Genomic DNA, 26,344 nt, shown 5'->3' with positions numbered 1-26,344 from the left:
TTCAATTCTGTTTAGCCCCTTAAAAAATAATTGTTATTATTTCTTATATTATAGAAAATATCAGATTGCCTCAAATGTTCAATGATAGAATAAAGGTTCATTAAAATAACTATGTTTGTCAAAAAAAATAAGCAGTTGTAAACATTAGAATGACACCATCACCTTTTCAGATCTGGCAGGAGCTCCTTTGTGTTACTTACCTGGTGATGTGAGGATTGTTCTCTTCAAAAACAGATCTTTGGTGCTCTTATTTTGAGGTTTTCCCCCAAACTGACTGTAGAGGGCAGCATGTCCCATCCCAGGATACAGCCTGGCGGTCTTTCAGCAGAAGAAGAAGAAACTATTTTTGCCCGGGTTGCTAAAACATCACTTTTATGTTATAGACGTCGATCAAACCAGCGCTAAATGATTTGTTTTTTGCTAACCTAACGAGTGTGAGATACCTGAAGGAGACGGTGGTCGCTTCCTTGTAAGTAAGAACGTGTTGCTGAACATTAATATTCAGAGATCGTGTGTCAACATTAGCCATCGTGCTAGCATTAGCGGCTCCGGTGTGATGCGTTTGTGCTCCTGTCAGATCCGCAGGATGAAGGTGAAAATCAAACAGTGGAACGGGGTTGCCTCCTGGCTCTGGGTGGCCAACGATGACAACTGTGGGATCTGCAGGATGGCCTTTAACGGCTGCTGTCCTGACTGTGAGTATCAGAGCTAATAACATAGCACTAAGTAACGAGTGGCTGCATTAAAGATGCAAACATAACAAAACAAGATTGTTCTTTGGTGGGTTTGCTTCTAATACATATAACGCTTTATGTATTATCCGACCGACAATATGCCAAATTTATCCTGGCCCTCCTGTTTATACAAACTAAGTAGTGAGAACGGTGGCAGAGACGGGCAAAAAAATCACCACTCTACAAAAAAACGCTTCTACAAGCTGTGGAACAATTTTAGAAAAATGTTCTTCAAGATAAAATTGCAATGCCTCAGAATATCGCATCGTCTACAGCACATAATATCTGTGTGAAGGGGTTATGGGCAAAAATCAATATTGGATACCTGTGATCATTGGGCTGTACTGCATTTAAAAACAGACCCGATTCTGTCATGGAAATCACTGCAAGGGCTCAATAACATTTCCAGAAATCACTGTCAGTGAAGACAGGCATGTCCAACTGGGAGGGGGCCCCGAGTTACGATGAAGAGCTTGACTGTATCACTGATAAGTGGTGGTGGAAAATGGATTGATGGCCGCTCCAGTGACCCATCTTGGAGATCAACTCCAGCTGCAGTATCTTGTGGTATTGCCCGTAGGTTCTTTAGGTTGATATTGAAGACCGCCACAACAGCAGCTAGGCCTGTGAGCCACTCACTGGAGAAAAGGCAACACGGGAAAGGTCACAGGTAGCTGATTAACAGCAACTGAACTTTCAAAATAAGAGCAAATGCCTAAATTGATCGGGGATGGCACTGATCACACAAATGGATGAAATGAGTTCTTAAATATACTTAAGTGGTCTGTGTGGGGAAACACTTGTATCCTGTTTTAGTATTACAAGAGGATATCTGCTAATCAGCAACTGAATGCAAAATCCTGCCCAGTCTCTCTAATGTGTGTTTTTGTTTGTTTGTTTGTTTGTTTGTTTGTTTGTTTGTTTGTTTGTTTTGCAGGCAAAGTGCCTGGGGATGACTGCCCGCTGGTCTGGGGTCAGTGCTCCCACTGTTTCCACATGCACTGCATCCTGAAGTGGCTGAACTCACAGCAGGTCCAGCAGCAGTGCCCCATGTGCCGGCAGGAGTGGAAGTTCAAGGAGTGAACCTGTGGAGGCGTCGCTGCCACAGAGACGAAAGGCTCGCTCGCAGACTTTTATGTAGACTGTAAATAAATCTGTGTTGGTACTTCTACTAATGCAGAACACACGCTGAATATGTTTTACTGTAGTGGATTTGTGATTAAATTAAATAAGAAAAAAAATGCGTTGTACTGAGTCTGTCTTGGAGGTCTGGCTGATTATTTCCTTGGATCGTGACGTTTATGACTTTGATTTCATGGCAGCTCCACACTGATGTATTATTTCTTGTTTGTTTGTTTGTGTAGCTTTTCATATTTCAGAACCTGTCTGGATAAAAATGGACAAAAAATTTACAAGGTTATCAAAACAATGCTACTTAGATATCTTCTATTCAATTTATCCCTTAACTCTTGAATGTCTCCACAAACTAACATAAATTGTTTAAGTAAGGTCTTAAATAACTTAAATAACTTCAGTGCTCTTTAACAATTATTTTCTAATTCTGCACATCTAATGGAGCCATATAGACCATTCTTCCAGAACATATCCTCTTATTTACTGACACACTGGGGTTGGAGACATGTTTCCTGTAGATGAGCTTAGATCTGGGGACAATGAAGGCCGTAGCAGATGATTCACATGATTTTCATCCTCATCAAACTATACAGTGACCTCTGCTGTGCTGCGGTGGGAGATGACTCCCATCCGGATCCAGTTGTTTTATCAAGAACAAAGGTCCAACATGATCACTGTGTAATGATTTGTACTGACTGTTCCTTCCAGTGCTTTTTATTTCACCCCTCATTTAAGAGCCCATATATTTTTTCATCAATGATTAATAAAATGTTTGTACTGAAAAATTACAGTCAGTCATTCTAGATTTGCTCCATATTCTCACCTGGCTAAAGTAATTTAGTTTTATATTTTAGCTTTTGTCCTGTTTTTTTTTTTTAAGTTTAGTTTCACGTAGTAACTAGAGAAATTTTTCAAATACCACATTTTGTGGAGGACGTGAACATGTCATGTAGTCATCATTTTTAGTTTCAGCTGGTTTTAGTTTCTATTTTAATTGCAGTTAACTGTAATAACCTCAGTCCATGACCATCCTGCATGGCGTCTGAGGTGGTAAAAGGCAAAATCACTTTTAACTTCAGGGATATTAATCTGTTCAGTTAGGAAACGGAAGCTATTGCGAGTCCAACTGCAAACCTGCTGTCTCAAGTATGTGGAGAAGGTACCGGAAGACAGCCGAACAGGGAACCTCTGAACTGCCACATGAGGAGCCATATTTCGGACATCCTGCTGCATGCGGTGTGAGCAGAAACCTGATGTAGTTAACAGTTTAAACCACTAGGTGGCAGCATTTACCGGGATAGTCCCAGTGACCCCGCCCTCAAAGTCGCGTCAGCAGTACGGAAGTAAACAGCCTGCTCCCTGCTGCTGTCAGTTGGTGTTTTCTTTTCTTAAAAACAGTAATTTCACAGCTGGTCGTGTCTTCATTAGCAGGCTGACAGATGTCCGCTTCTCCCGCAGAAGATCTGCTCCAGCAGTGGGAAAGGTCAGAGTGCTGTTCTGTCTCAGCTACTCACAGCACACCTTAAATACGACCCAGTTTTTATTCTGCAGTTAAGTCCATTAGACTCGTTTTTCTCCAAACGTTGCTGATTCTTTATCTTCAAAGTTTTCCAAAGTGTCCCATCCAGAAGAAGTCAGCTTCAGTGGATGGTGAAATACCAAAACAGCACCAGTGCCGTAGAGTGTAACCATATTAGGCTTTATAATCGTTTAACGCAAGGATACAGTTATAACGACCTCATCCATATTTTGGGATCCTAAAATGATAAAAATTCAGCTTCAAGAGTGATGATATCTTAAAATACCAGAGGTCTCTATTCTTTAAAAATACATATTTTCAGTATTTTCATTACCATTATTTAATTTCATCATGATTGTATTTATTTCCTGTTTATATTCTTCTTTTCTCTCTGTGTCTCTGTATCTTTAAGAACTCAGTGTTTGTTCATCCTACATTAGAGCAGCAGTAATTGTTTGACAGTAAATGGTTTTCTCACCTGTCTTACTAAAGTTTGTAAAAATGTCGTTTGTCAGTAAAAAGCAGCGACTGTGCTGACAGATGCTGCTGTGCAGGGGATGCAATTTCTGTCAGGGCCAACTGCTTTGGCACGACACAGGCAGCTCTTGGAGCTGAGCCACCTCCACACCTCATCAGCCTTTCATTGATTTACTTGTTTGTAAAGACAAGACCAATGATATCATCATGTTAGTCTGTATCATGTCCTGATGTCTCTGATTAATGTGAGCGTGTGGAGCTCCTGCTGTCCTGCAGAGAGACACAATTACAACATTTACAGATATTTACATTTCAACAGTACAATACAATCAGCTGACTGATTCTTCTTTTAGACATTATTAAAAATTCACGATGTGAATGTCACTGGTTTTGAAAGCTCTCGAGATAAGCCCTTGTTTTGAATAATTAAATTAGTTGCAGTTCTACAAACCACAGCAGGAGGCGAACCACCTGGGTTCATCAAGCCACTGTGAGAGTTTCAGATTTGTTGCTGTTAACAGCCCTTTTGTCTGCTATAGACTTTACATGCCGGCCTCATATTTTTTCATGAAGTAATTGCCAGCGAGTGTGTTTATATTTGTTTGTGTTTATGTTTATATATTTGTTTCCCGATGCAGTGAGCAGGCACGTCTGAGGCAGCAGGTGCTGGAGGACGACACAGAGGACTGGCAGAGGAGCCCAGACTTTTCAGGTCTGGAGCGAGTTGGTGGGGTGGACCTCTCCTTCATCAAAGGGGATGACGTCAATGCCTGTGCCCAGCTTGTGGTACTCAGCTACCCAGATCTGCAGGTGAGCTACAGAGATAAAATAACCCTGTAATGCCAAATGTATCATATTTCATAAAACATTAGTGTTATTTTATAACCCTAACCCCCTTTATATGTTTTTGTTTGTTTAAGATAAATAAAAGATTACAGATTAAAACTCATATATGTAAATTAAAATTTAATTTCCATTTTTCAACTTGTGAGAAAGTTCAATAAACACTTGAGTTAAAAACATCGAAGCTTTTCTGACCTCTAGTGGTGACAGGTGGGAACAGCAGCAGTGCTTCGTGGAGAAGGCTGAGGATCAGAAATTGAATTCCACAGGCTGCATTTTTTTCACCAGTGACACCTTTAATGAAAAGGAAACACATGACGATACAAAATGCTATCCTTAAAAAAATGCTTGGCCTTTGAAGGCTTTGTAATACGTGCAGCTGGAATATTGCGCAAGGCCAGCTGTTAACCTTTAAAGTAGTCTCATTTACTTTGTTTGGGCACTGAATACAAAGTCCTTATGGGCGTTTTTCTCCTCTTGCTTCCTCGCCTTGAAGTCACAGCTTTTTTTATGACTCCTGAAAGCTGGCGGCATGAGGAAGAAATTATTCTTGCTCTCGCCGGGGCTGTCGGTATGTTCTAGGGAGCCGCTGAAGTGATTTTAAATGTTTTACCCTCACCTTTTGATAACTTCTCCTGTGAGCTTCTGCCTGTGGGGCTTATGAACAGTCATATGCCAACAACGTTATTTTAGGCATATTAGAATGCAAACCCCGAGGAGCGCATATTTGTTTTCCTCAGAGCTGCTGCTTTCTTCTGTTGGCTTTCTTTTTTCCAAGACAAAAATTTTTTTTTTCTTGGCCTTCAGAAAAACATTTTGATAAATATATACGTTTATGTCAAGTAATTACAATGTTAAATATAATTAAACTTCATGCATAGATATAGCTTCTGATCCAGTTGTATAGAAGAAGACAATAACCTTTCGTTTCATTTATAACCTGAATAAAATCTTTCCTGATGAGTTCATGCACTCAGCCGCTCCTTTTAATTTTTCTTTAATGCAGCGTGATCTCTGATTTTGTAAATTATGATCTGATTTAAAGTAAAATAGAATTGTAAACACACAGAAAAGCTGTATGTAGCCTGTGTCCCTATTTTTAAAATATACACATAAATTGAAAACAGTAGTCTGGCAGTGAAAGTGTTAATATGCAACAGAGCTCCTCAAAGTGACCTTCCCAGTCCGGCTTTTCATTTCATTTACTTTCCCAGCAGCCTTTCACCAGCACTGCTCCTCGCAGTTATTTATCTGTGCATTAACACGGCCTGCTGGCAATTTCCAATTATAATTAATGACATATGTCACCATACATTGTTGATACATGGACCCAGTGAGGCTAATGAAATGTGTTCAGAAAGTTGTTCAATAATGTGATTATGTTCCCTGCTTGTTTTCAATTTACTTCAACATTGCCACCTGAGGCTATTTGGGGCTCAAAAGAATGCTAGTTCCACGTTCCACAGTGTGCTCACTGCTGCTGCAAGTCACACAGAAAAAAAGCAAAAGTTGTATAATTTTATTGTTTCTCACTGAATAAATATGCCTGTGAGGAGATGAAGGTCACGGCAGTCGACAATGTGACAATGACATATCCTGAAAGGTGTTCGGCATTTCTAAAGCCAGATGACAAGGCAGGTATTCAGAAACGTTTCTGCTGTGAGCCTCTGCGAGCTCGACTCGGCGGACAGCTTTTGTGTGTTTTATTTGTAGCTCATGCCCGATAACAGCCTCGATAACACGTGATGCTGTTAGATGTTACATCATTCGAGATGTGAGCACATCTCTTCGCTGTGAGCAGAACAGGATTTTATATGCCGGTCAGAAAGTTGCGACAGCTTGTGCACCTGTAATCTGCATAAGGTCTCAGAGGGTCTCCTGGACCCTGCTGGTACCTCACAGGATACTCGGAAGGAGATCATGGCAGACATGTTTACCTGCGGCGATGCTGCTTAAAATAGACAGGACAGCGAGGGAGGTACATACATGGATCCTGCCAACATGGGAAAGGCTGTTTACAGTATATATTGTGCTGATTTTACAACCCGCTGTGGTTCTAATCAAAATGTAGTCTGCATGGCAATACTAAGACTGTTAATTAGGCAATATTGATAGTGTTTTACATAAACAAAGGGGCTCTTTTCTGCTCCAGATTTGTATTCATGGACACATAAGTATCTTTGTATTATTCAGTTCAAAATAACCCTCATTTATCTTGTGCCGGTGCAGCTCTTGAGTTCAGTCTCCTATTAAAAACTAGTTTAGATCCTCTTCCTGTAAGCTAACTTTCATGGAGCATGGAGAAACAATGTTGTTGCTCTTGCTTGGCTCGTATGTGTTGAGCCTTATAGTTGTGTATTCTTCTGAGACCTCTCCATGTTCATGATTGGTGATCCCCGTTTATTTTGAACGGGATTTAGAAAATATGGGCTGACTCATTACAAGTTCATGTGGCCTCTTGTGGTTGTCAGACAATGAGTAGATATCCTGCTGTTGAACTCGCTCTGCACTACAGGCTTCCCGAGGATGAGATTAAAAATTAGATGTACACCAAAATTTTAGGAGTTTATACAGTTAAACTGTAACTGTGTCCACTTAATTGACCAGGTCACTTAAATGAAATAAATTGTCAGATGTTCAGAATATACTCACAGCCTTTAATCAACAGGGAGCAGATGTTTCATTTTGTGCCAGATGGGCGATGTTGGTGATTATCTTGTACAGCTTCTCTGTGCCTTTGGACTCACCCTTACATATACACTAGGGTGGACGCATTTGTCCAAAGCACCCTGACAGTGTCCCTGACTGACTCATTTATGTACAGTCATGCAATAATGTAGGTTTTCACAGGACTCTGTGCAGTGCTGTGAAAAGCTGAGTACAGACTTACTGCTTCCTTAGAACATAAAAGGCTGAGAAGCGCCAATGCTGCTAATCAAATGCAGCACCTCTGTTAAAGCAGAAGTTTGGGCGGTTTGCTGGTCTGTAGGATTCAGGTGTGTGTTAACACAATGCCATAAACATCCCAGGTGTGGATGTCACAGCAAATTCACCCCAAGGTCAGACCATGCAATCGTCAGTGAAACTGCAAAAGCCCAAGAGCTCCATCTCAGATTCTCAAGGCCTCAATTAGCATGCAAACGTTATGTTAAAAAAAATGAACAAAGATTTTTTTTTTCAAATGGTTGCCAAGAGAAATCGTCTGCTCTCCAAAAGTCCTCAAAGTTGCATCTGAACAAACCACAAGAGTTGCAGAACCAAAGTAGAGATGTTTGATTATAATGCACAGCACCACATCTGGAAAAAAAACAACATATCAGCACAAACACCCCATAACAACTGTAAGCACGGGGATGGAGGGGCGATGATTGTGCTTGGGCTTGTTGTGCAGCCACAGGACCTGGGCACTCCGCAGTCACTGAGTCTACCATGAACTTCTCTGTATACTTGTGGTCATCTGACTGACTGAAATATGGATATCCTGCAGAATTATCCAACGTGGCTTAAAGGTTAATAACAGTAACACACTCGTTATGTCAGCAGAAGTGGCACCTGGAAGATACTGGCCTGTGTCAGCCCACCTGTCAATCAAAGCAGCCATGCCCCTAACAAAATTTAAAAAAAGATGGGTTATTAAAAAAACAAAAAAAGGTTTTATGATGAATGAAGGTGATGAAGATGTTAGTGTGGGTGTCTGTGGAGACTTTGGAGATTGCTGCTTGCAATGGAGAAATGAAATATTGTGATAATCCGACGGTGTAGTAAAATTCAGTCATAAGAAATGAAGCAGTCTCTGCTCCCTCCTGCCAGGTGCTGTATGAAGACAGTCAGATGGTGACCCTGACGGCCCCCTACATAGCCGGCTTTCTGGCATTCAGAGAAACTCCTTTCCTCCTGGAGGCTCTGCAGAGGCTGAAGAAGAACCAGCCCACACTCCTTCCTCAGGTCTGGACGTGCTAGAACTTGAATAATGACCTCTTAGTGCAGGGGTGGGCAACTCCAGGCCTCGAGGGCCGGTGTCCTGCAGGTTTTAGATGTGTCCTTGAGCCAACACAGATGATTCAATGGCTGAATGACCTCCTCAGCATGTCCTTAAGTTCTCCAGAGGCCTGGTAACGAACTAATCATGTGATTAAGGTGTGTTGACCCAGGGGGATATCTAAAACCTGCTGGACACCGGCCCTCGAGGCCTGGAGTTGCCCACCCCTGTTTTAGTGACTACTGAAATGGGTTCTGTTCGTTTCTGTCAGATTAACTTCTCAAAGCTACACAGACAAAGGAAAATATATATATCTTTTTGCATTTTTATTTGACCAGGAAGTAAAACAAACTCTTTTTCCATTATTTTGTTGATGCTGATGGTTCATATTCACAATAGAGTGAAAAGAAAACATTTTAGTTTGTGCTTGTTAACCTTAGTTTGCAGTTTTGGCATAATTCCTACAGATAAAGTTAGAAACCTGAGGATTTTGGGCAAACTAAGTAATTAAAATTTCTTCAGTAAGATCTGAGTGTTATTATTGTGATAACTATTATTATTATATTTATGGTAGCAGTACTAGAAGAAGTGATATAATTCCCATCTCCAGGGCACAGTGAGCTGGAAATGTTTTAATAACCGATAAATCCTCCAAAGTGGAAAAAGTTACTTATGAATCCAACAAGACCGACAACCTGCTAACGTTACTGGATTTGGACAAGTGCTTTAAAACCTCGCATCACGTTCATGCACATTAAGTGAAGCTCCTCTGTTTGTCCTCTCGGTTTTTTGTTTTTCTAAAGCGACGCCTCTTGTTCATCTTCACCCACTCGCTTCTGTTTGTCGCAGCCCACACGCCTCCCACTCTGTCCCTCTGTCGTCCTCGTGCACGCAGGTGTGCAGAAACACACACATTCACACTTAGAAATTCATGCACACACACACACACACACACACACACACACACACACACACACACACACACACACACACACACACACACACACACACACAAGCTCAGATTTACTTCCAGTGACATTTAGCTCTGGACAGATGCAGTCACTGCTCCCTTTATCTGCAACCTTTCAAGTGAGTGTTCCTGGTGACTTATGATTCAAGCAGAAATATGTCTGCGGAGTCACCTTTGGCTTTAAAAATTCATCGGTGTGTTGGAGCTGGAAGCGTTCCAATATCAGTTTGAGGAGCTCTTACTAACTTCGGCTTTTGAAGATCTTCTGCCATCCCAGGGTTATAGACACAATAAATAACAACAAAAATCTTTCACTCTGGACATTTTAGTTGATCATATCATTCATAGCACAGGTAGAAGCAAAAGATTAATAATACCTCTGTTGATGAAGTAGCTCTGTTTATTATTTCACCTGTGCTTTTAGTCCTCAGACACGTGGAAAAGTCTGCTGCGGAAAAAGCGAGTAATATCGAGCTTCCTGCAGTCGAACTCATTTCAGGTGTGTTCTCTCTGCAGGTGGTGTTTGTGGATGGGAATGGTCTCTTTCATTACAGAGGTGAGGCGACTGACCGAACAAAGATTTTAGATTTTCTGTTTTTACTTTAAAGATAACATAATGTAATAAACTTTTAATAACACTGATAAAAATATTAACAGTTCACTGTAAAAAATCGAACAAACAACAAAAATCTAAAAACACACATTTAATGAATAATGTGTTTGTTAGTTTCTCTGTACCTGTACAATCATCGCCCAGTTTTCCCTCAAGGTCATCTTCTTGTCCATCTGGACCTATGCGATTAACGCTGGATTCAGAGGCGCCACCAAAGGGGGGCCAGGAGGGGCACTGGACACCCCTTAAAATTTGCTGGCCGCCCCCCTGTCGCCTCTGTGACCTCTGTGTTGGTAATAATTTTAAAAAACGTGAACACAAGAGTGAGGAAGAATCTTTAAAGGGATGGATGGATTTTAAAATCTTATTTGGTTTTCATATGTACATATTTTGAGTGATATCAAATCTAATAGCAGGAAATAAACTAGGTATATAATTCAGTTTTTTCTCTCTTTTTTTGCCATATTTTTCAAGTAACCTATATTTGACAACAGCAATAAAATTGAAAACCCTGTTTTTGGTGTGCCACCCCCACATAGCCACCCCTATGAAAAAATTTTGGAGCGTCCCTGGTTGGTTATATCAACACTTTCAGCTTGAACTTAATTTTGTGACATAAGAGACAGCTGTAGGGATTCAGATCTGTCGAGGGTGGAGGGAAGTGACCAGCGGTTGTATGTCTGTGTGGCCAAAGAAGTGACACACATAACCTATGTCCAATGATTGTTTTCCATGAGCCGGCTCGGGATGTTAGAGTACACTCATCTCTGTGAAAGGAAAATGGAAAAAATGACGTGCATGCCGATGCTGCTGTTCGGTCTCTGGGTCGTACGTAGCATGACACTCGTCAGCAGCGCATCTTCAAAAAAAGAGACAGCTAAAAATTTCAGTCTGATTTTCACTGATCATTAATTCACAGATTTGCATTCAGCTCCACTCGAGCTTGTTAAAAATACTGAATTCAAGGTGAGTCTAGCGAGGTTTGAGGACAAGCTGTATAAACTTTGGCTTTCACTAAAGGGACTGTTGGGTGTAACACCTGATAAAATCAACCCTGAGTGAATCACCGTGAAGCCCTCTGTTGTAACGTTTCTTTGCATCACACAGTTCGCTGAAGCACGTTTACTCCCCGCTGTTTAATTTTGGATGTGACTTGATTGTCGCTGTTTGGATCGTTGCAGAGTTTGGCTTGGCGTGTCACCTGGGAGTGCTGTCAGGGCTGCCCTGTGTGGGCGTGGCCAAAAACTTGCTGCAGGTGCAAGGAGTCAACAAGAGTGAGGAGCATCAGTCACAAGTGAGAAAACATCATCTCTTTTTTAAATTTAAGATCTTTTTTGTTTTAAACGTAGATTCTGTAGGTTTGATGAGTCAATGTGTGCACTTTGTTATGCTCAGGTCTCCAGTCATACAGCATTGTTGTATCCATTGTGGTTTTCAGTGTTATAAAAAGGCCATTTCAAAATGACGAGTCTAAGACTTGAACGTCTGTTTCTCCCACCGAGCTGCAGAGCCTCGTCACTCTGCGGTTTGGCCTTCAGAGCTCTTTGATGTAAAAGAGATGAAGAAAACCTGCTTCATATTTAATGTTTCTTTTAGTTGTGTACACATGTTTCTCTTGTAAAAGAGCTCCCAGTGTTGACAGGAGTCACTGGATGAATTATTTAAGTTTTCAAAGTGTAATCGCTTTCTCTGCTCGCTGCATCTAAAGAGAAAAGCAAAGAAATGTCAGAGAGGGACGAAGCAAAGGACAGAGTTGTTTTTCAGTGTGACTTTGTGTGTCATCTAAACTCACAACTTCTAATTCTACGTGTGTGTGTGTGAGAGTGCGCTTTGTTTGCGTGTATTACTGTTCTCACTGTGACTTTTATTGCGAGCCAAGGCCTTGCTGTGTCGCTAACGCTAATGTGACTTTTTGAATACAAATCAAGCTGGGACAAATGTGCACTGGTCAAAGTATACCTGTGGGACAGCAAAACCTGGTTTTCATTAATATGCAAATGCTCCCTTTGTTCCAGTCTGCAGCTCAGCGACCTGCTGAGGAAAAAAAACAAAACACTTTAAAGTTAAATCTACCCGATGAAACGAGCAGGTGCGTCAGTTATCATTTCACTTCAGGCCAAACTGAACGGAAGAGGGACAGACCAGTGAAGCCACAGGAAAATATTAAAAAACTGTTCCCTCTTTTTAATGTAATAAGGATGAAAAGCAACATCAAGTCAAACCTAATGCAACTAATGAGTAGGAATGAACCAAAAACTACATGTGGCATAGACTAAGGAACTGCAACAAAACCAGCGCAAACTGAGTAAAACAACTTATACAGTCAGAGGTTTTTACAGGAATCTGTGTAAGTACACCTTCACTCCATCCATAGAAATTATAGGAAGTTATTGGTACTGAATCATGGAGTTTATTTCGTTTTTCAGAGAACTGCACAGTCCTGTGAAAACTGTGAAAGCTATTTCCTTTTTGAGGCGGGAGGAGCAGAAGGCGGTCCGACCAAGCAAAAACTGATACATCAAAAAGATCAATAAAAATGCTTTGTCTGAATCTTACATGAACTACACACATTCACATGCTCATGCAGCTCCAGGAGATTATTTAAGACTTCATCTTCCTCGGAAACTTCCAGATTCCTCACAGAAAAAGCTCGAACCCTGTGGCCTTCTTGTCTGAGTTGACAGTGAATTAGCTGAGCTTAAGTGTGGTCACTTCTGAAAAGCCATTATGCAAATTCTAAATAGAATCTAAAGGTCTGCAGTTATGAGCATTTTAATGCTGAGTGGTCCTCCAAAGTTTTGGAGAGGAGCGGACAGACATCTGATCCACTTCTCAGTTAGCATCAGATACATAGTGTGATTACAACCCCGGCAATCTTCATGTAGTCGTGTAAGATGCTAATTCAATTCTCTGCAATGTATCCATCTCATGAATTAGTGTTAGTGGCTTTGGCGTCAGAAAAATTACGCCCGTCTTTTCCCCCTGGGGGGAATCTGATCTTTGTTTACACCTATCATGGTCACCCCCGACGATCCAGTCACACTTATCTACTGAAACAATATGTGTCCAAATACATGTGGCTCATTTACTTTCAGGATCAGGTAGCACAGACATTACACGGCCATGCTGCATGTTTGGCTCAAGCTATTAGCTTTGGATCAGCGTGAAATTTTAGAAGTCCCTTCCTGCCCATATTGATGTAATTGTCACTCTCTGGGGCTCTTTCTAATTTGTCTACAGGCACGCACACGATTGCGGCGCTTCAAGGGAACACCAGCTTTGGCGCTTGAGCGCTTGGTGGGAAATTAGCTGTGAAGTAATCTGTGAAACACAAGCTATATCAGGCTTCCTACCAAATTTCAGAAAATTAGCTCTTTTGAAACAAGATTAGCCATTACTGGAGCTACGAGCACACCGCCACGTACCACTGACGAGCGATACGCTGCCATACTCGATTAGATCAGATGTCAGAGTTTCTTTCAACATTTCCAGCAAACAGAGTTTCTGAAAGCCAATATGCAGTCTGAGAAGTGTCTCTCAAGGTTACAGAAGTTTCTCTTAGTTGCGGCAATTAAATGTGCAAACCTTGAAAGTAAAGGTGTGTATGTGCGTCTTTATCAGATGGAGCCTCCTTGGAAAGGTGAAAATGAAACACTGTATAGCACAGGGATTGTGTTAATGTACGAATGCACATAATATGTTGCAGGATGAGCCTGTGCTCAGAGAAACTATAATGTACATAAATTTTAAAGATGCACTGTAAAACAAATATATTTTTGCATGGAGGTTTGAGTTTCATTATAGACATCTATTCAATTCAATTCAATTTTATTTATATAGCACCAAATCACAACAACAGTTGCCTCAAGGCGCTTTACATTGTAAGGTAGACCCTACAACAATACATACAGAGAAAAACCCAACAATCATATGAACCCCTATGAGCAAGCACTTTGGTGACAGTGGGAAGGAAAAACTCCCTTTTAACAGGAAGAAACCTCCAGCAGAACCAGGCTCAGGGAGGGGCGGGGCCATCTGCTGTGATTGGTTGGTGTGAGAGAAGGAAGACAGGATAAAGACATGCTGTGGAAGAGAGACAGAGGTTAATAACAAGTGATTCTATGCAGAGAGGTCTGTTAACACATAGTGAGTGACTGAAGAAGAAATACCCAATGCATCATCTGAGATGAGAATATTAAAGTCACTCCAATTTTATCTGTTTATTTTGGGCTTGATAGCAATTAGTGGTCTTTGTGTCACCCAAAGTTTGTCAGGTACAAAATGTAAAAGGTCACACCTGTATTACACCTGTATGTAGGTCAAAACATTTTCACCATTTTTTTACTTAAATGTAACTTGTTCAGGGATATTTTTTCTGAGTTTGGTTGCCTTTAATAGAGATTCATAAAATTATATGAATTCTGCTTTAATAACTTATTTAAAAGTTTCATCAATCTTCTGATTTATCACTCGGGGAAAAAAAAACAAAACTATTTTGTAAGAGTGATTTAAATCAGTTTAAAAATTCAAAGAAAAGAGCCTGTAAACGAATGTCAGCCTCCGAGACTGAAAACAGAAACAGGGAAGTGCCAAAAACTGCAGTTCATCAAATGACCGCTTGAGGCTGAATACAAAAGTTAGACTTCAGTCTTAAAATCATATGATAAAGTTAGGAATGGCCAACATGACATCAGCGATTAGTTAGTAAAGTCCCAGCCAATGTGAAAACTTGTGGATGAGACCAAATATTGATGGCTGTTAATCACAAGGTATACCTTCCTAAAGCTCAACTTGCTTTATCATCCTTTTTGAGTCCTATGACGACCTTAATTTACATCAAAGACATCTTAAACTCATCAGTAAAGTGTTTATTGATGTGAGCAGGAGGGGAATTTCACAGTTTTATACAGTCAGACTTTAAACCGGAGGAGTCACCCTCTGCTGCCCTGAAAACAGTGGCTTCACTCAGACCAGAAAGCTACACCTGCCTACAGTACGTGGTTAACATGCCAACTTTATATTTGAAGCTTTATTGCACATAGAGTTGTGTTTTTTCTGTAACTCACCTATTTAAATTGTATTTTAGGTATAAAAATAGCATTTTGCTTCACCTCATCTAATTTCAATCCCAGTCGTGTTTGTGCACTTATCTGCTTAATATGGCTTGATTTGTACTAACACACCGTCTAACCTCCAGTTGTGGAGAGTGAAATTCCAGTGTTATGAGCAGTGCTGCACTTATAGATTCACTTTGCTAATAAAGCGAACGAGTAAGCATTGGCTGATTTTTAGACCTCCAGCCTCTTGTCAAAAGTGTGTCACCGAAGAAAACAACGGGCAGAATGCCAGATGCGAGGCTTTAAGACATTAGTCCACATACAATGTGTGACTATGATTAAGTTCATCTTTTATATACAGTAATAGTCAGTAAAGCAAAGTAACAAAGGCCTTGAAAACAGACAGCTGTTTGTTCATCTTTAGCAGTGAATAAGAACAACGGATAACTTGTTAAGATGGAGAATCATTAGGTTGTATTGACTGCCTTCTGTCATCATTAAAGCACATGCGTCCCCTTGAAGTGTCTGTGAACATGAAAGCCCTTCTCTCTCTGCTCGCTGTTTTTTTATTTGAAGCTGAACATGATGTCCCTGTGCTGGAAGTGATGCAGTGGGCCTTTGTGTGAGCCGAGCTTTAGACAAAAGAGACAGGATGAGAGAGGGTAGAAAATGTTTCTTTCCCTCCTTTTTGTCCTCAGTACACTTTTGGAAAATTTTATCTCTGTTGAAGTTTTGTGTTGCTCAGAGTCCCTCAGGTCTTCGTCGCCAGAGGTGTGGACTCGAGTCACATGACTTGGACTCGAGTCAGACTCGAGTCATTAATTTTATGACTTTAGACTTGACTTGAAAAAATGTTGTAAGACTTGTGACTTGACTTGGACTTTTACACCAATGACTTGGGACTTGAATTGGACTTGAACCGGTTTACTTGAAAAGACTTGATATTTTACCCCAAATATAAAATTTAACATGCATATTATATAGAGATTGAAAATGTGACGTCATTCACGGGTAGAACCGCAAAGGATTCTGGGAACTCGTGGCAAGCGGTACTAGCGCACGCAGGCTTTCAATTAAAATCAGTTACACAGCGATAAAAAGAAACACAAAAATGTCAAGAAGCTGTTGTATTATTAACTGCAATAGCCGGTCGCATGACAGCCACGGGAAGCCGACGGGTAAAGAGATCGGTTGTTATCGGATTACGTCGTTGAAGAGAAATTGTTCAAACCATGTTTCCGAAGTAACAAAGAGGCGACTGGATTGCAGCCATTCTAAGACCAATTATAACGTCCCAGAACACTCCAGCTCACAGGTTAGTCTGCTCCAAGCATTTACACGAAGGTCAGTGTTTTTTAGTAGTTAATGCGTCATTTTCTTAACATAATTGGTGATATAGGTTACAAGCAAGTCTGGCGCTGAACAGAAATTGTCGCGCTATGCTCCTTTATTTATTGTGCATAAATAGTGAATTGTCCTGACACAATATTGCGTTTCGCTTCTGTTATTATGGTACATTGACAAAAACATATACTTTTATTCACAGGATAAAACAGGTTTTTTGTATCACTAATTGCCCAGTACGATTACAGCATACAGTATTATTGTCACTGCTACATTTCTGTAACGCGTACCAGAAATTATTTCCACTACTAATTAATTACCGTTGAGCTCAAAGGTCCTATTAATAAACGGTTAATGAATGTGTATTTATGACGACGATTTGTGAGACTGGTAAACTTATGATACGTACGATGGTCTTTCGTTCTACACGGTGCATTTCAAGGTCCTGCACCCATCCGTCGGTAAACTGTACCTGGGCTTGTTGCAGTGACCTGAAGTTACTAAACTTCATGAGTGTATGCACTCACTCCAAGAACCGTATGATTATAAATATGCATATAAATATGCTACGATGAGATAGCTGACTTCATCTAACTAGCAAATGTTGTCCAGGCTACGTTGGTGATGCAGTTTTTTTTAATGTGTATGATATTTTTGTCATGCGATTTTAAAGCTGGTCCTACAACCGCATCCAAGAATAACATGCAGCTTATCTCAGAACTGTCGGTGAAAATTATTCTTGGAGCTAAGTTTAATTGAGCTGCATTTTAAAGAGGTGCAATTTCACAATTTGTGTATATTTTCTACGTTCACTTTTGTCATGTGTTGAGAAAAACACAGATTTAAAATTACATGGTCTAATATTTACATTTAGCATAACTGCAACATTATTTTTTCGTTGTTTTTTTTTTTTAAAGACTCGAAAGGACTTGAAATTCAAAGTTTCAGACTTGTGACTTGACTCGGACTTTTACACCAGTGACTTGAGACTCGACTCTGACTTGCCTGACATTACTTGAGACTTGACTTGAGACTTGAGGATAAAGACTTGAGACTTACTTGAGACTTGCAAAACAATGACTTGGTCCCACCTCTGTTCGTCGCCTCTCCTCTCTTTCTTCCTCTCTCCCTTAACCTCCAGTTTATCGGTCCTCCTCTCATACTCTATCCCCTTTCTCGCTTTCATCTCCTTCTCCCTGTTTGTCTCTCTTTGTCTCTTCTCTCACTGATAGCCTGGCTGTAACTCAAACTAGTGTGTTATTGATGACTTACCCCGTGTTTCTGACTTCTGGTGCCCTGGCTTCAGTCCTATTCCTGTCTTTCACAGACACACACACACACACACACACACACACACACACACACACACACACACACTATTGGCCTCATCCCAGCCGGGATTGGATGCCCCGTGCGGCCCCTCCTGTCTCCCTGCTGGCTGCTTGCTGTAATCAGTCATAGTAGAGCAGACACTCCATCCATCATGGAGGCTAAACTCCCTTCATCGCTCTGGCCCATAACCCAGAGCACACCTGTCAACAGCAGCCCGCATCACTGCATCTGACTTTGCACCGTCTCTTTGACTGTGAGAACAAAACTTTAGCTCTAACAGAAATCAAGAGAGAGGTCATTTAAAATCTTTCTTTGAGTCCAGCATCCTTCAATCAAAAATGGAGGCATCTGGTCTGGGCTCTCATGAGATGTCAAAGATGAGCCAGTTAGTACATCAATAATTTTCTAGTCTTTTATTAGAGTTAGTTCTTTTTCTTTAGGTTTAAAACTAGCTTAGTTGGAAAAAATATATACATTTAAAGGTTTTTCAGACTCAAGGACTGTTTCTATGTCTGGCTGTTTCATTATATCTCAGTGACACTTCAAGTCTAACGCCTGAATGATCACATCAAATGTTTGCTTTTGCTGTCTAATGTGTCTGAAATATTAAGTCCAAACTTTATAACATAGATTAGGTTAGGACAAATGTTCTCATCACAAGTATTTTAGCCACTGTTGAATCGTGATTATATAACACCATTACTCAGAGAATTTGGAAAATAATATTTGAGTCACCAAACTTAAAAAACAAAAGACAAAAACTTGTCTTTTTAACAGAACGTTTGCTTGAAAAGAATTGTTTGGTAAAGTAAACATGGCACAGGGTGGCAGTGATATGAAGATCAATGCAGGCAATGGAAACAGCTGGGTTAGGAGAGACAGGTGAAGGCAATCAGGAAAGGATGGGAAGGAAGTGAAACTATAAACAAGGCACAGGACACAAATAACTACCAAAATAAAACAGTAAGGAAGTAACTCAGTAACTGAACAGGGGAGCAAAGAGACATGAATCAGCTTAAAAGAGGGAAACACATAGAAGAAAAAACATAACCTCTATAAATGCAAACAGTAACTTAAACTAAAATATAACCCGGAATAAAGAAAACCAAAACTTAGACAGCAAACAAACTGAGAACAAAGAAACTATATTCCATCAAAGTGGCAGGAGGGCGACAGAAGGAAATGAAAGTTGGAGCGGTGACAGAAAAGAATGAGCAGATTGTGGCACAATAACCATTTTATCTTGATTATCTTATTTCAATAATTGATGGCAGACAACATTGCAGTTGAAATCTAAATTCGATCTGTTGCACGGTCCTGCTTCAGGTTGTATTTAACAGCTTGCACAGATGGCATATCCAAGTGATTCTGACAGAAGACCGTCTCCTAGCAATTGGTGGTGAGTGACATATTGGTAACTAGCTGAGTCAAAATCTCTCTCTTTGAATCTCATGCATAATAATTATATTTTTGCACGATCACATGCTTTCGTTTCACAAAACTCAAACACAACTTGAAATATGGTCTTAGGCCTCTAGTTTACTCAAACTCAGTCTGCAGACTACTGTAGATATGTGGCGGTTAATTGAAAATAAGGAATATTAAAAAAATGTCATGAATTTGAATTTGTTGAGACGAAACACAGTTTTAGAAAAAAGATTTTGACATTTTTCCAAAAAGAGAAAAAGTCCAAATAAAGTCTTTGCCTTCATTTTTAAATGAATTCATTGATAATTTTATTCATTTACTTGTGAAAAATGAGATAACAAAGATAATAAAAACTTTTTTTTTTCCAAAATACAGTTTATTTAATTGTTCTACTTGGGGCAGGGATAGCTCAGTAGGTAGCGTGGGGGCCCCATGATCGGAAGGTCGGGGGTTCGAATCCACTGAACGGCTACACTGAGGTATACCTGAGCAAGGTACCGTCCCTACACACTGCTTCCCGGGCGCCCAATGGCTGCCCACTGCTTCACTAAGTAAATGGGTTAAATGCAGAGAGGAATTTCCCACGGGGATCAATAAAGTAAATAGTACATTGTTATTACATTATCATTAATCTGTATTAGGAGTTTTATTATTGTACCCTTTTATGCCAGATTAAAATTTAAAACAATACTTTTTGTGCAGTGCTTTTTTCTGGGAACAAGACTGTCTGGATTTTCTTTTTCAAAGTCATAACCCACCGTCCTTTCAGTGGAATAAAGATGTGGTCCTGTTTTAGCATTTTGAAGCTCTAGTTGGACAGCAAAGTGGGGCCACGCAGAGGTTAGAGACAAAGTGATGCGAGTGTGAAGGCTCTGCAGGAGGTTAATACTTTGTTTCAGCTTGCTGCTATTTGTTTTGGCATCTGTACATCTGTTTTGACTTTGATTTTTGTTTCTTTGCCTCCACAGATAGCTGCTCTGCAAAGAGGAGGAGACAGCTTCCCACTCATAGGCGCCTCAGGCAAAGTGCTCGGAAAGGTGCGGCAAAGGACAGATGCACAGAAAATAGAAACAAATACCTCTGACAAAGGTGTTGTGTTATTGCTGCTGACTTCAAAGAAAACCCTCGCTGCTGAAAGTCAAACGCAACAAATTCTTTATGATGATCACAACTGGAGAGCGAGATGAATGCTGAAAAGTTACAGCAGACTTCTGTCTTTGAATTTAGGCACTGCGAAGCTCTGACAAGAGCTCGAAGCCAGTGTACGTGTCTGTGGGCCACAAGATCAGCCTGGACACAGCTGTCCGCCTCACACACGCATGCTGCCGATACCGGGTCCCTGAGCCAATCAGACAGGTGGGCCTATGTGCACACACACACACACACACGCACTGTAAAAGTGCATTGAGCCATCATGAGTGTTCAGCAGAGCAGCTGCAGGAACGCTAGAAGCCTTTTTTGTGAACAGTAGAAACAAAAGTTGAACTTCTCATCTTAGAAGCAGAACACTGTTTCAGGGAGCGAGCAGTGCTCACCACTTGTGTAACAGTGTCCTGCTGTGAAGCGAGGAGGTGTGAGCATCACGCTATGCAGTGCTTTATTGGCAGCAGGGCCTGGGAGACATGTAAAAATGGAGAGAAGAAGAATATATGCAGCCAAATTAGGGATGTTCCAATTTTGGCTGTATTTTTATATGAATTCCAGCCCCGGCGCAGAAAACTGTGCAGACAGTTTCAAACGATAAGATGATGCCGGCTGTCAGACACAAGTGCAACAAAGCTATAGTGTGACACTGAAGATATTTTTAACTGCAAGGCAGACAGGATCTTCGCAAAGTTGAAAAGTATATGGTTCATACTTTGCTATTATATTTGAGATGCACAGAAATGAATGGATGATGAACAGAGTGAACTTTTTTAATTAGGCCAATGATATTTTGCTTACTTTAGACGCTCCCTATGACCAACAACAAGTAAAAGCTCTTTTATTCGACTAAGAGCCATGTAACCATGCTTTGGTTACTTAAAAAAACCTAAAATCAGCTGTCATAATGACAGCTCTGTAGTGCCACCAGTTCACCACATTGACACAGAGTGCATTGTGCTTACAAAGTAAGCCTTCATAGATTAAAATATGCACTCAATTATCTTTTTAATTTAAATTTTAAATATTTATTTATTTAAATATTTTAACTGAGAGAGAACATTTTCATTTTAATTATTATTGTAATTTTTGATATGTTAAAATACTTTTTTTTCCAAATACTTTTCATACTTGATATCAAAATTAATAAAATAAAATAAAAAGGCACAAATATTACAGTTGTTTTGAGCATAACTGGTATGTTATCTGTTGCTATTTAAGTTACATTTTGTTTGTTTGTATTTTAAAGAGTTTCCTCCTGGTTTGTGAATATTGAGTCTTTCGCTAATTATAGATGCAAAATGATACATTTGTATAAAAGTGTGCTCCCCTCACCACTAGTCAATTTCCTTCCTCCTTTACTTTGCAAAGGTGAGACGCTGTTTTTGTTCTTCCATCACTCCTTAAAGTGAAACATAAATACAGTTTAAGCCAGAGTGCATTTTATCACACTGTCATGAGGCAACCGAACCTTTGATTAAATGTTTACGGAGGCTGGAGGTGTGTCCACAATCAACATTTTTTTTTAACCTGATTTCAACTGTTTTTTCTTTTCTGATAGACATTACTGATTTCCCATGAGCCCTCTGCACTGATTGGTTTTGGTTTTGAAAATGCCACCGATAAAAAATATTTATGCGTGAGGCTCAATGTGCTGTTGATTCCTTTTGTTTAACTGCAGCCCGCAAAAATTTAAGACAACCCAATAAAGTGAGCTGAATTGTCGCCCAGTGGTGGCGATTAAGTTCACTATGAACTTTTTAGTGTCCCTTTTCTCTTGTTGCTCAGCTATATCGTACTCTGCCTCCTGCCCAGTGCATGCTGGCACTGGTAACGGAGTAAGTTGGGATAGAAAGTTAAGTGCTTTTTTAAATGTCTTAAAAGTTTTACTCACAACATAAAATAGCAAAAACAACCACTAAATGTTTTCCTGAGGAAGAGGAGGAACATCACCTCATCTTTTTCTTTCTGCCACTAGGCTGTGCTGTGCTTCTGCAGTGCACCATATGATTACTGCAAGCCACCTGACTGCACTGTAAACACACACACACACACTCACACTCAAAATCAGTTTTATCAGTTTTTTCACCAGAGGAGCTGCAGTAGCAGCGGCTAACTCACCTCCTCCTGTGTGTGTTTATTTCAAGTGTTTTAGCTGGTGGGGAGAGGGGCATCCGGCAGCAACAGGGACTGACTGTGGACATCAGAGAGAAGCAGGAACAATCTTACCTTCCTCTGTCCAGTCACCAGTGCCTCCCTCTTCATCCTCCTTTCTTTGCCCAACTGCTCTGCTTTCAGTCTCTGACATCCACATTCCCTTCTGTGTCTCCCAGCATTGCCCTCGTGTTCTCTCCCGGCTTCTGCCACAGGTACTTTCTCCTTCATAGATCCAGCTGCGATGTTACGTCTCGCTGGCAGGCAAATTTTCATCCTTCAGGCTTTTGAAATCACAGTCACATCTCATGAAAAAAGCAAAATCAAAAAGAGATCAACCTGACAGGAAGACTGAATAACTGAATACGTTTGACAGTAGAAAATGAAAACAGGTTTTTGTGTGCAAATGTTCATCGTGGACAAACTAGAAAGATGCAAATATATATAACTACCCACACTTAAACAGATTCTGTGTCAGTCCCACACTTGCACATACTTGGTAGGACTCCACATCCAAAGGTTGCTTGGCTGACCATCTAGTCAGCCTCTTGTTCTGCGTCGGCTCCACCTCAGCTCCAGTGAGGGTGTTTTTGCTTCCTTGTCTCTTTACCTTTGCTGATGTTGAGCAGTGGGTTATTCTCTGTGTACCATGCTGTAAGATTATTGATTTCCTCTAGATATAAATCCTCTCTTCCTCTCATCAGTGTTTATAATCTCACCAGAACGGTTGCGCTCTCTGCAGAGCTCACAATAGAGTTCTCTCTGGGTCTCTGAATGCAATCGTGGGAGAACAGTGTGAACAGGATGAGGCTGAACACTCAAACCTGGAGGTTTGTGGTGTGACGCTCCTGTCTGAGGAAGTCCAACATCTAGTGTCAGATTGTGGCGCTAAAGGCCAAAGTGCTGAGTTGAAATCAACAAACAACATACAGATATTTGTGCCTTGATTTTCAAGGCGAAGTGGGAGGAAGTGGAGATCTGATCCTTTGATGGTTCAGCCTGACTGAAATGTTATCTTTAATGTACTGGGCCAGACATTTAAACCATTATCTTCTGCTCATCTCATCTCGTCGGGTTGCTGTAACAGCAGTTTAAACAGCGTATTCCAGATGTCCTTCTCCCCAGCATGGGTTTGCAGTAACTCTTAGGGGGTCCCAACAATATAATCTCTCCAGTGGGTTCCAGATCTTCTTCTGGGTCTTCAAAGTGCCCAACAAAACCTCCAAATGGAAGTGCGCTGGAGGCATCCTGATCAGATACTGAACCGTCTCACTTGGCTCCTTTTAACACAAAAGAAGTAACAGCTGAGCTCTCTGTGGATGTTTGAGCTCCTCATCTGTAAGGCTGAGCCCTGCCATCCTACAGACAAAACTCATTTCACTTGATTGTATTCAAAATATATTACACATTACTTGTTACTTTTCTTAAAAGTTGTGCATTACGTTGCTTAAAAATTTACCTGAGAAAGTAAATTGTTACACTAATTATTGCATTATTTTGATGTTACTCCATAACATGACCTGAAACACACCATCACATAGTTACTAGGTAACAATATAACCATTATGCTACATACTGCTCACCGACACAAACCAGTGTCGTATTGAGGGCACACATACGACTTTTCTTTAGTGTTTACATGTGTACTATGTCTCTACCTGTTAAAGTTCAGGCTCTGGCTGCTGGGCTGGGGTCAGCATGCACTCAGGTTTAACATCATTCCCAAGTCATAAACTGCTTCACCATTTTCCTCCCCCTACCAGGCAGAAAAAGACGTGTTTTTTTTGTCCTATCCTCCCATCGTGCAGATAACTAATAAACTCTTGTTATACAAGTAATAATAATTGTAACTATAGTGTGATTACAGATTTTTATATTTGCATTTAGATTATTACGTCACTAAGAATGGTGATTGCAGTAACGTGTTACTTTGGAGCATGTGACACACAAATGTTTGTGACATTAACTGGTCATACCCAGATGTCATGACCATGTGAGATGGTTGGAGTGAAAAACTGCTTGTTGGATGTTACAAATAATTCAAGAAATCCCTCTCTGTCCACCTGTCTTTTCTTCTTGTAGCTTAGCAACAGTTCATTCGATGCACTGTGTGTTGCTGGGAACTGCTGTGCTGAGTTTGATGTTATTTAGATAAGAACTTCTCATAATTTGGCTAAAAGTTGTCCTCTATAACCTGTTTTTCTCTTTAGAGTGACACGTGCTGTCTCCACTCAGTATGTAAAGGGAAGGACAAACATAAACACACAGGCCTCAGGGGATATTCACTAACACGAGTCCAAGTTTTCCAAGTCTCTCGCACCTTAACGCTTAAAAAGACTGAAGGGTGTAAAATATTAATGAGCGCCTGCCAAAAAGTTCTAGCATTTAGAAAACTGCATCACTCACTGGCCCTTTCTCAGAAAAATAGGTTGACACGTTTGCCTTTCATTGTATTTATTTTTTTGTCTTTGCTGTCACCAATGATTTCAGTCACTTGTGTTGTTTGGACGAGCAGTTCCTGAATAAGCTGCAACCTACAACGAGTTATACATACAAACAGATTTTAAATGTCATAAATGTAGCTGTCCTGTTTTCAAAACAGAGTTTATGATAGCCTGGGGTGACACGTGTGACACTCTTCCTGAACAGGTGCTGCATAACTGTTAAAAATGTCAGTATAAGATCAACCAGGGCATTATTGTGAAAGAAATGCAAGATTTTTACAGTCCTTAATATTTGTACCAGGAGAGGCAATAAAGGTCAGTCAGCTTATGTTTAGTAACTTTAGCGCCTCTGTCATGATTCGGCCGTGTGGCAGGCAGGATGAGGACCCAAATTGCAAACTCACAGACACGGGGGATAAACTCAAAATGCAGCTTTATTGCTGACAGGTGATAAACAATAACGATGATACAAAAGCAATGCAAAACTACACTAAACTGGGAAAAGCTAAAGTAACATATACCGGAAGACACGGGGAGAACCACACACGGCATGAGGGAGAACGCGACGCCGAACAGAGGGAGACGCAGACAGAAATACACAGAGGGTAAACGAGGAAAGTTTGAACACACGGGGAACACAGGTGACGCTGATAATCATAACGAGACAGGGCGGGGTGAACTGAACATGACATGTACAGGCGTGAGAGTCACAAAGTAAACAGGAAGTGCACAGAGGTTCAGACAGGAGGAGAGAGAGCACGGGGAAAACACAGACATAACGGGCTGGGGAAACATGGAATAAAACATAAGGAGAGACGAGGGCTCAGATACACAGAGGGGCACACAGGGGGAAGAGAGAGCACGGGGAGAACTTAGACATAATGGGCAGGGGAAACATGGAATTTTTCGAAAAGATGTTGGCTCATTTGGAGCTGATGATGAAACTGGACTGCTTGATATCTTCTGCGGGTTCTTGCTTGCCGTCTGGTGGCTGAAGGTCAAAAACTATGATTCACATCATCCTCAAACTGTTCAATAAACATGGAAGCATCTGCATTTGTTATATTTTGCTTGCAAGTGTATTCCTGAGAGCTTGCTTTTCATTCCTATTTCTTTGGCTTGGTTTTATCAAGGTTTAGCATGTATTCGAGAGTTGTTTTGGCTCTTCTGCCT

The 26,344-nt window shown here is 40.6% G+C and overlaps 2 protein-coding genes across 4 annotated transcripts in view; both read left to right on the top strand.

The window, feature by feature from the left end:
* The first annotated feature begins 251 nt into the window (after positions 1–251).
* anapc11 (APC11 anaphase promoting complex subunit 11 homolog (yeast)) lies at positions 252–1,966 on the top strand. Its single transcript, XM_026169219.1, has 3 exons — positions 252–469; positions 578–695; positions 1,672–1,966. The coding sequence occupies exons 2-3, from the start codon at positions 587–589 to the stop codon at positions 1,815–1,817; spliced, it is 255 nt and encodes an 84-aa protein (XP_026025004.1). The 5' UTR covers positions 252–469; positions 578–586; the 3' UTR covers positions 1,818–1,966.
* A 1,224-nt stretch (positions 1,967–3,190) lies between these two features.
* The window catches only part of LOC113023615 (endonuclease V), a 70,597-nt gene continuing 47,443 nt past the window's right edge, over positions 3,191–26,344 (top strand). For 2 of the 3 annotated variants that reach the window (XM_026169803.1, XM_026169804.1), the window contains exons 1-9: positions 3,191–3,351; positions 4,503–4,674; positions 8,518–8,652; positions 10,173–10,212; positions 11,451–11,563; positions 20,399–20,467; positions 20,658–20,786; positions 22,552–22,608; positions 22,721–22,942. In XM_026169803.1, coding sequence (XP_026025588.1) covers positions 3,308–3,351; positions 4,503–4,674; positions 8,518–8,652; positions 10,173–10,212; positions 11,451–11,563; positions 20,399–20,467; positions 20,658–20,786; positions 22,552–22,608; positions 22,721–22,942 — 981 coding nt within the window. In that variant the 5' untranslated portion in view covers positions 3,191–3,307. The remainder of the gene's footprint in view (positions 3,352–4,502; positions 4,675–8,517; positions 8,653–10,172; positions 10,213–11,450; positions 11,564–20,398; positions 20,468–20,657; positions 20,787–22,551; positions 22,609–22,720; positions 22,943–26,344) is intronic. The other variant, XM_026169805.1, reaches the window with a different exon arrangement.

This window comes from Astatotilapia calliptera, chromosome 6 (assembly GCF_900246225.1).
Source record: "Astatotilapia calliptera chromosome 6, fAstCal1.2, whole genome shotgun sequence".
Taxonomy (NCBI): Eukaryota; Metazoa; Chordata; class Actinopteri; order Cichliformes; family Cichlidae; genus Astatotilapia; species Astatotilapia calliptera.
Note: the sequence above shows the minus strand (reverse complement) of the source record. Positions and strands in the feature narration are given on the sequence as shown.

What these genes read in the sequence shown, in the direction of transcription:
- anapc11 (XM_026169219.1), top strand. Translation starts at nt 587, where the DNA reads ATGAAGGTGAAAATCAAACAGTGGAACGGGGTTGCCTCCTGGCTCTGG. An exon ending in TAACGGCTGCTGTCCTGACT is followed by an intron (nt 696 to 1,671) that starts GTGAGTATCAGA and finishes TTTGTTTTGCAG; the next exon opens with GCAAAGTGCCTGGGGATGAC.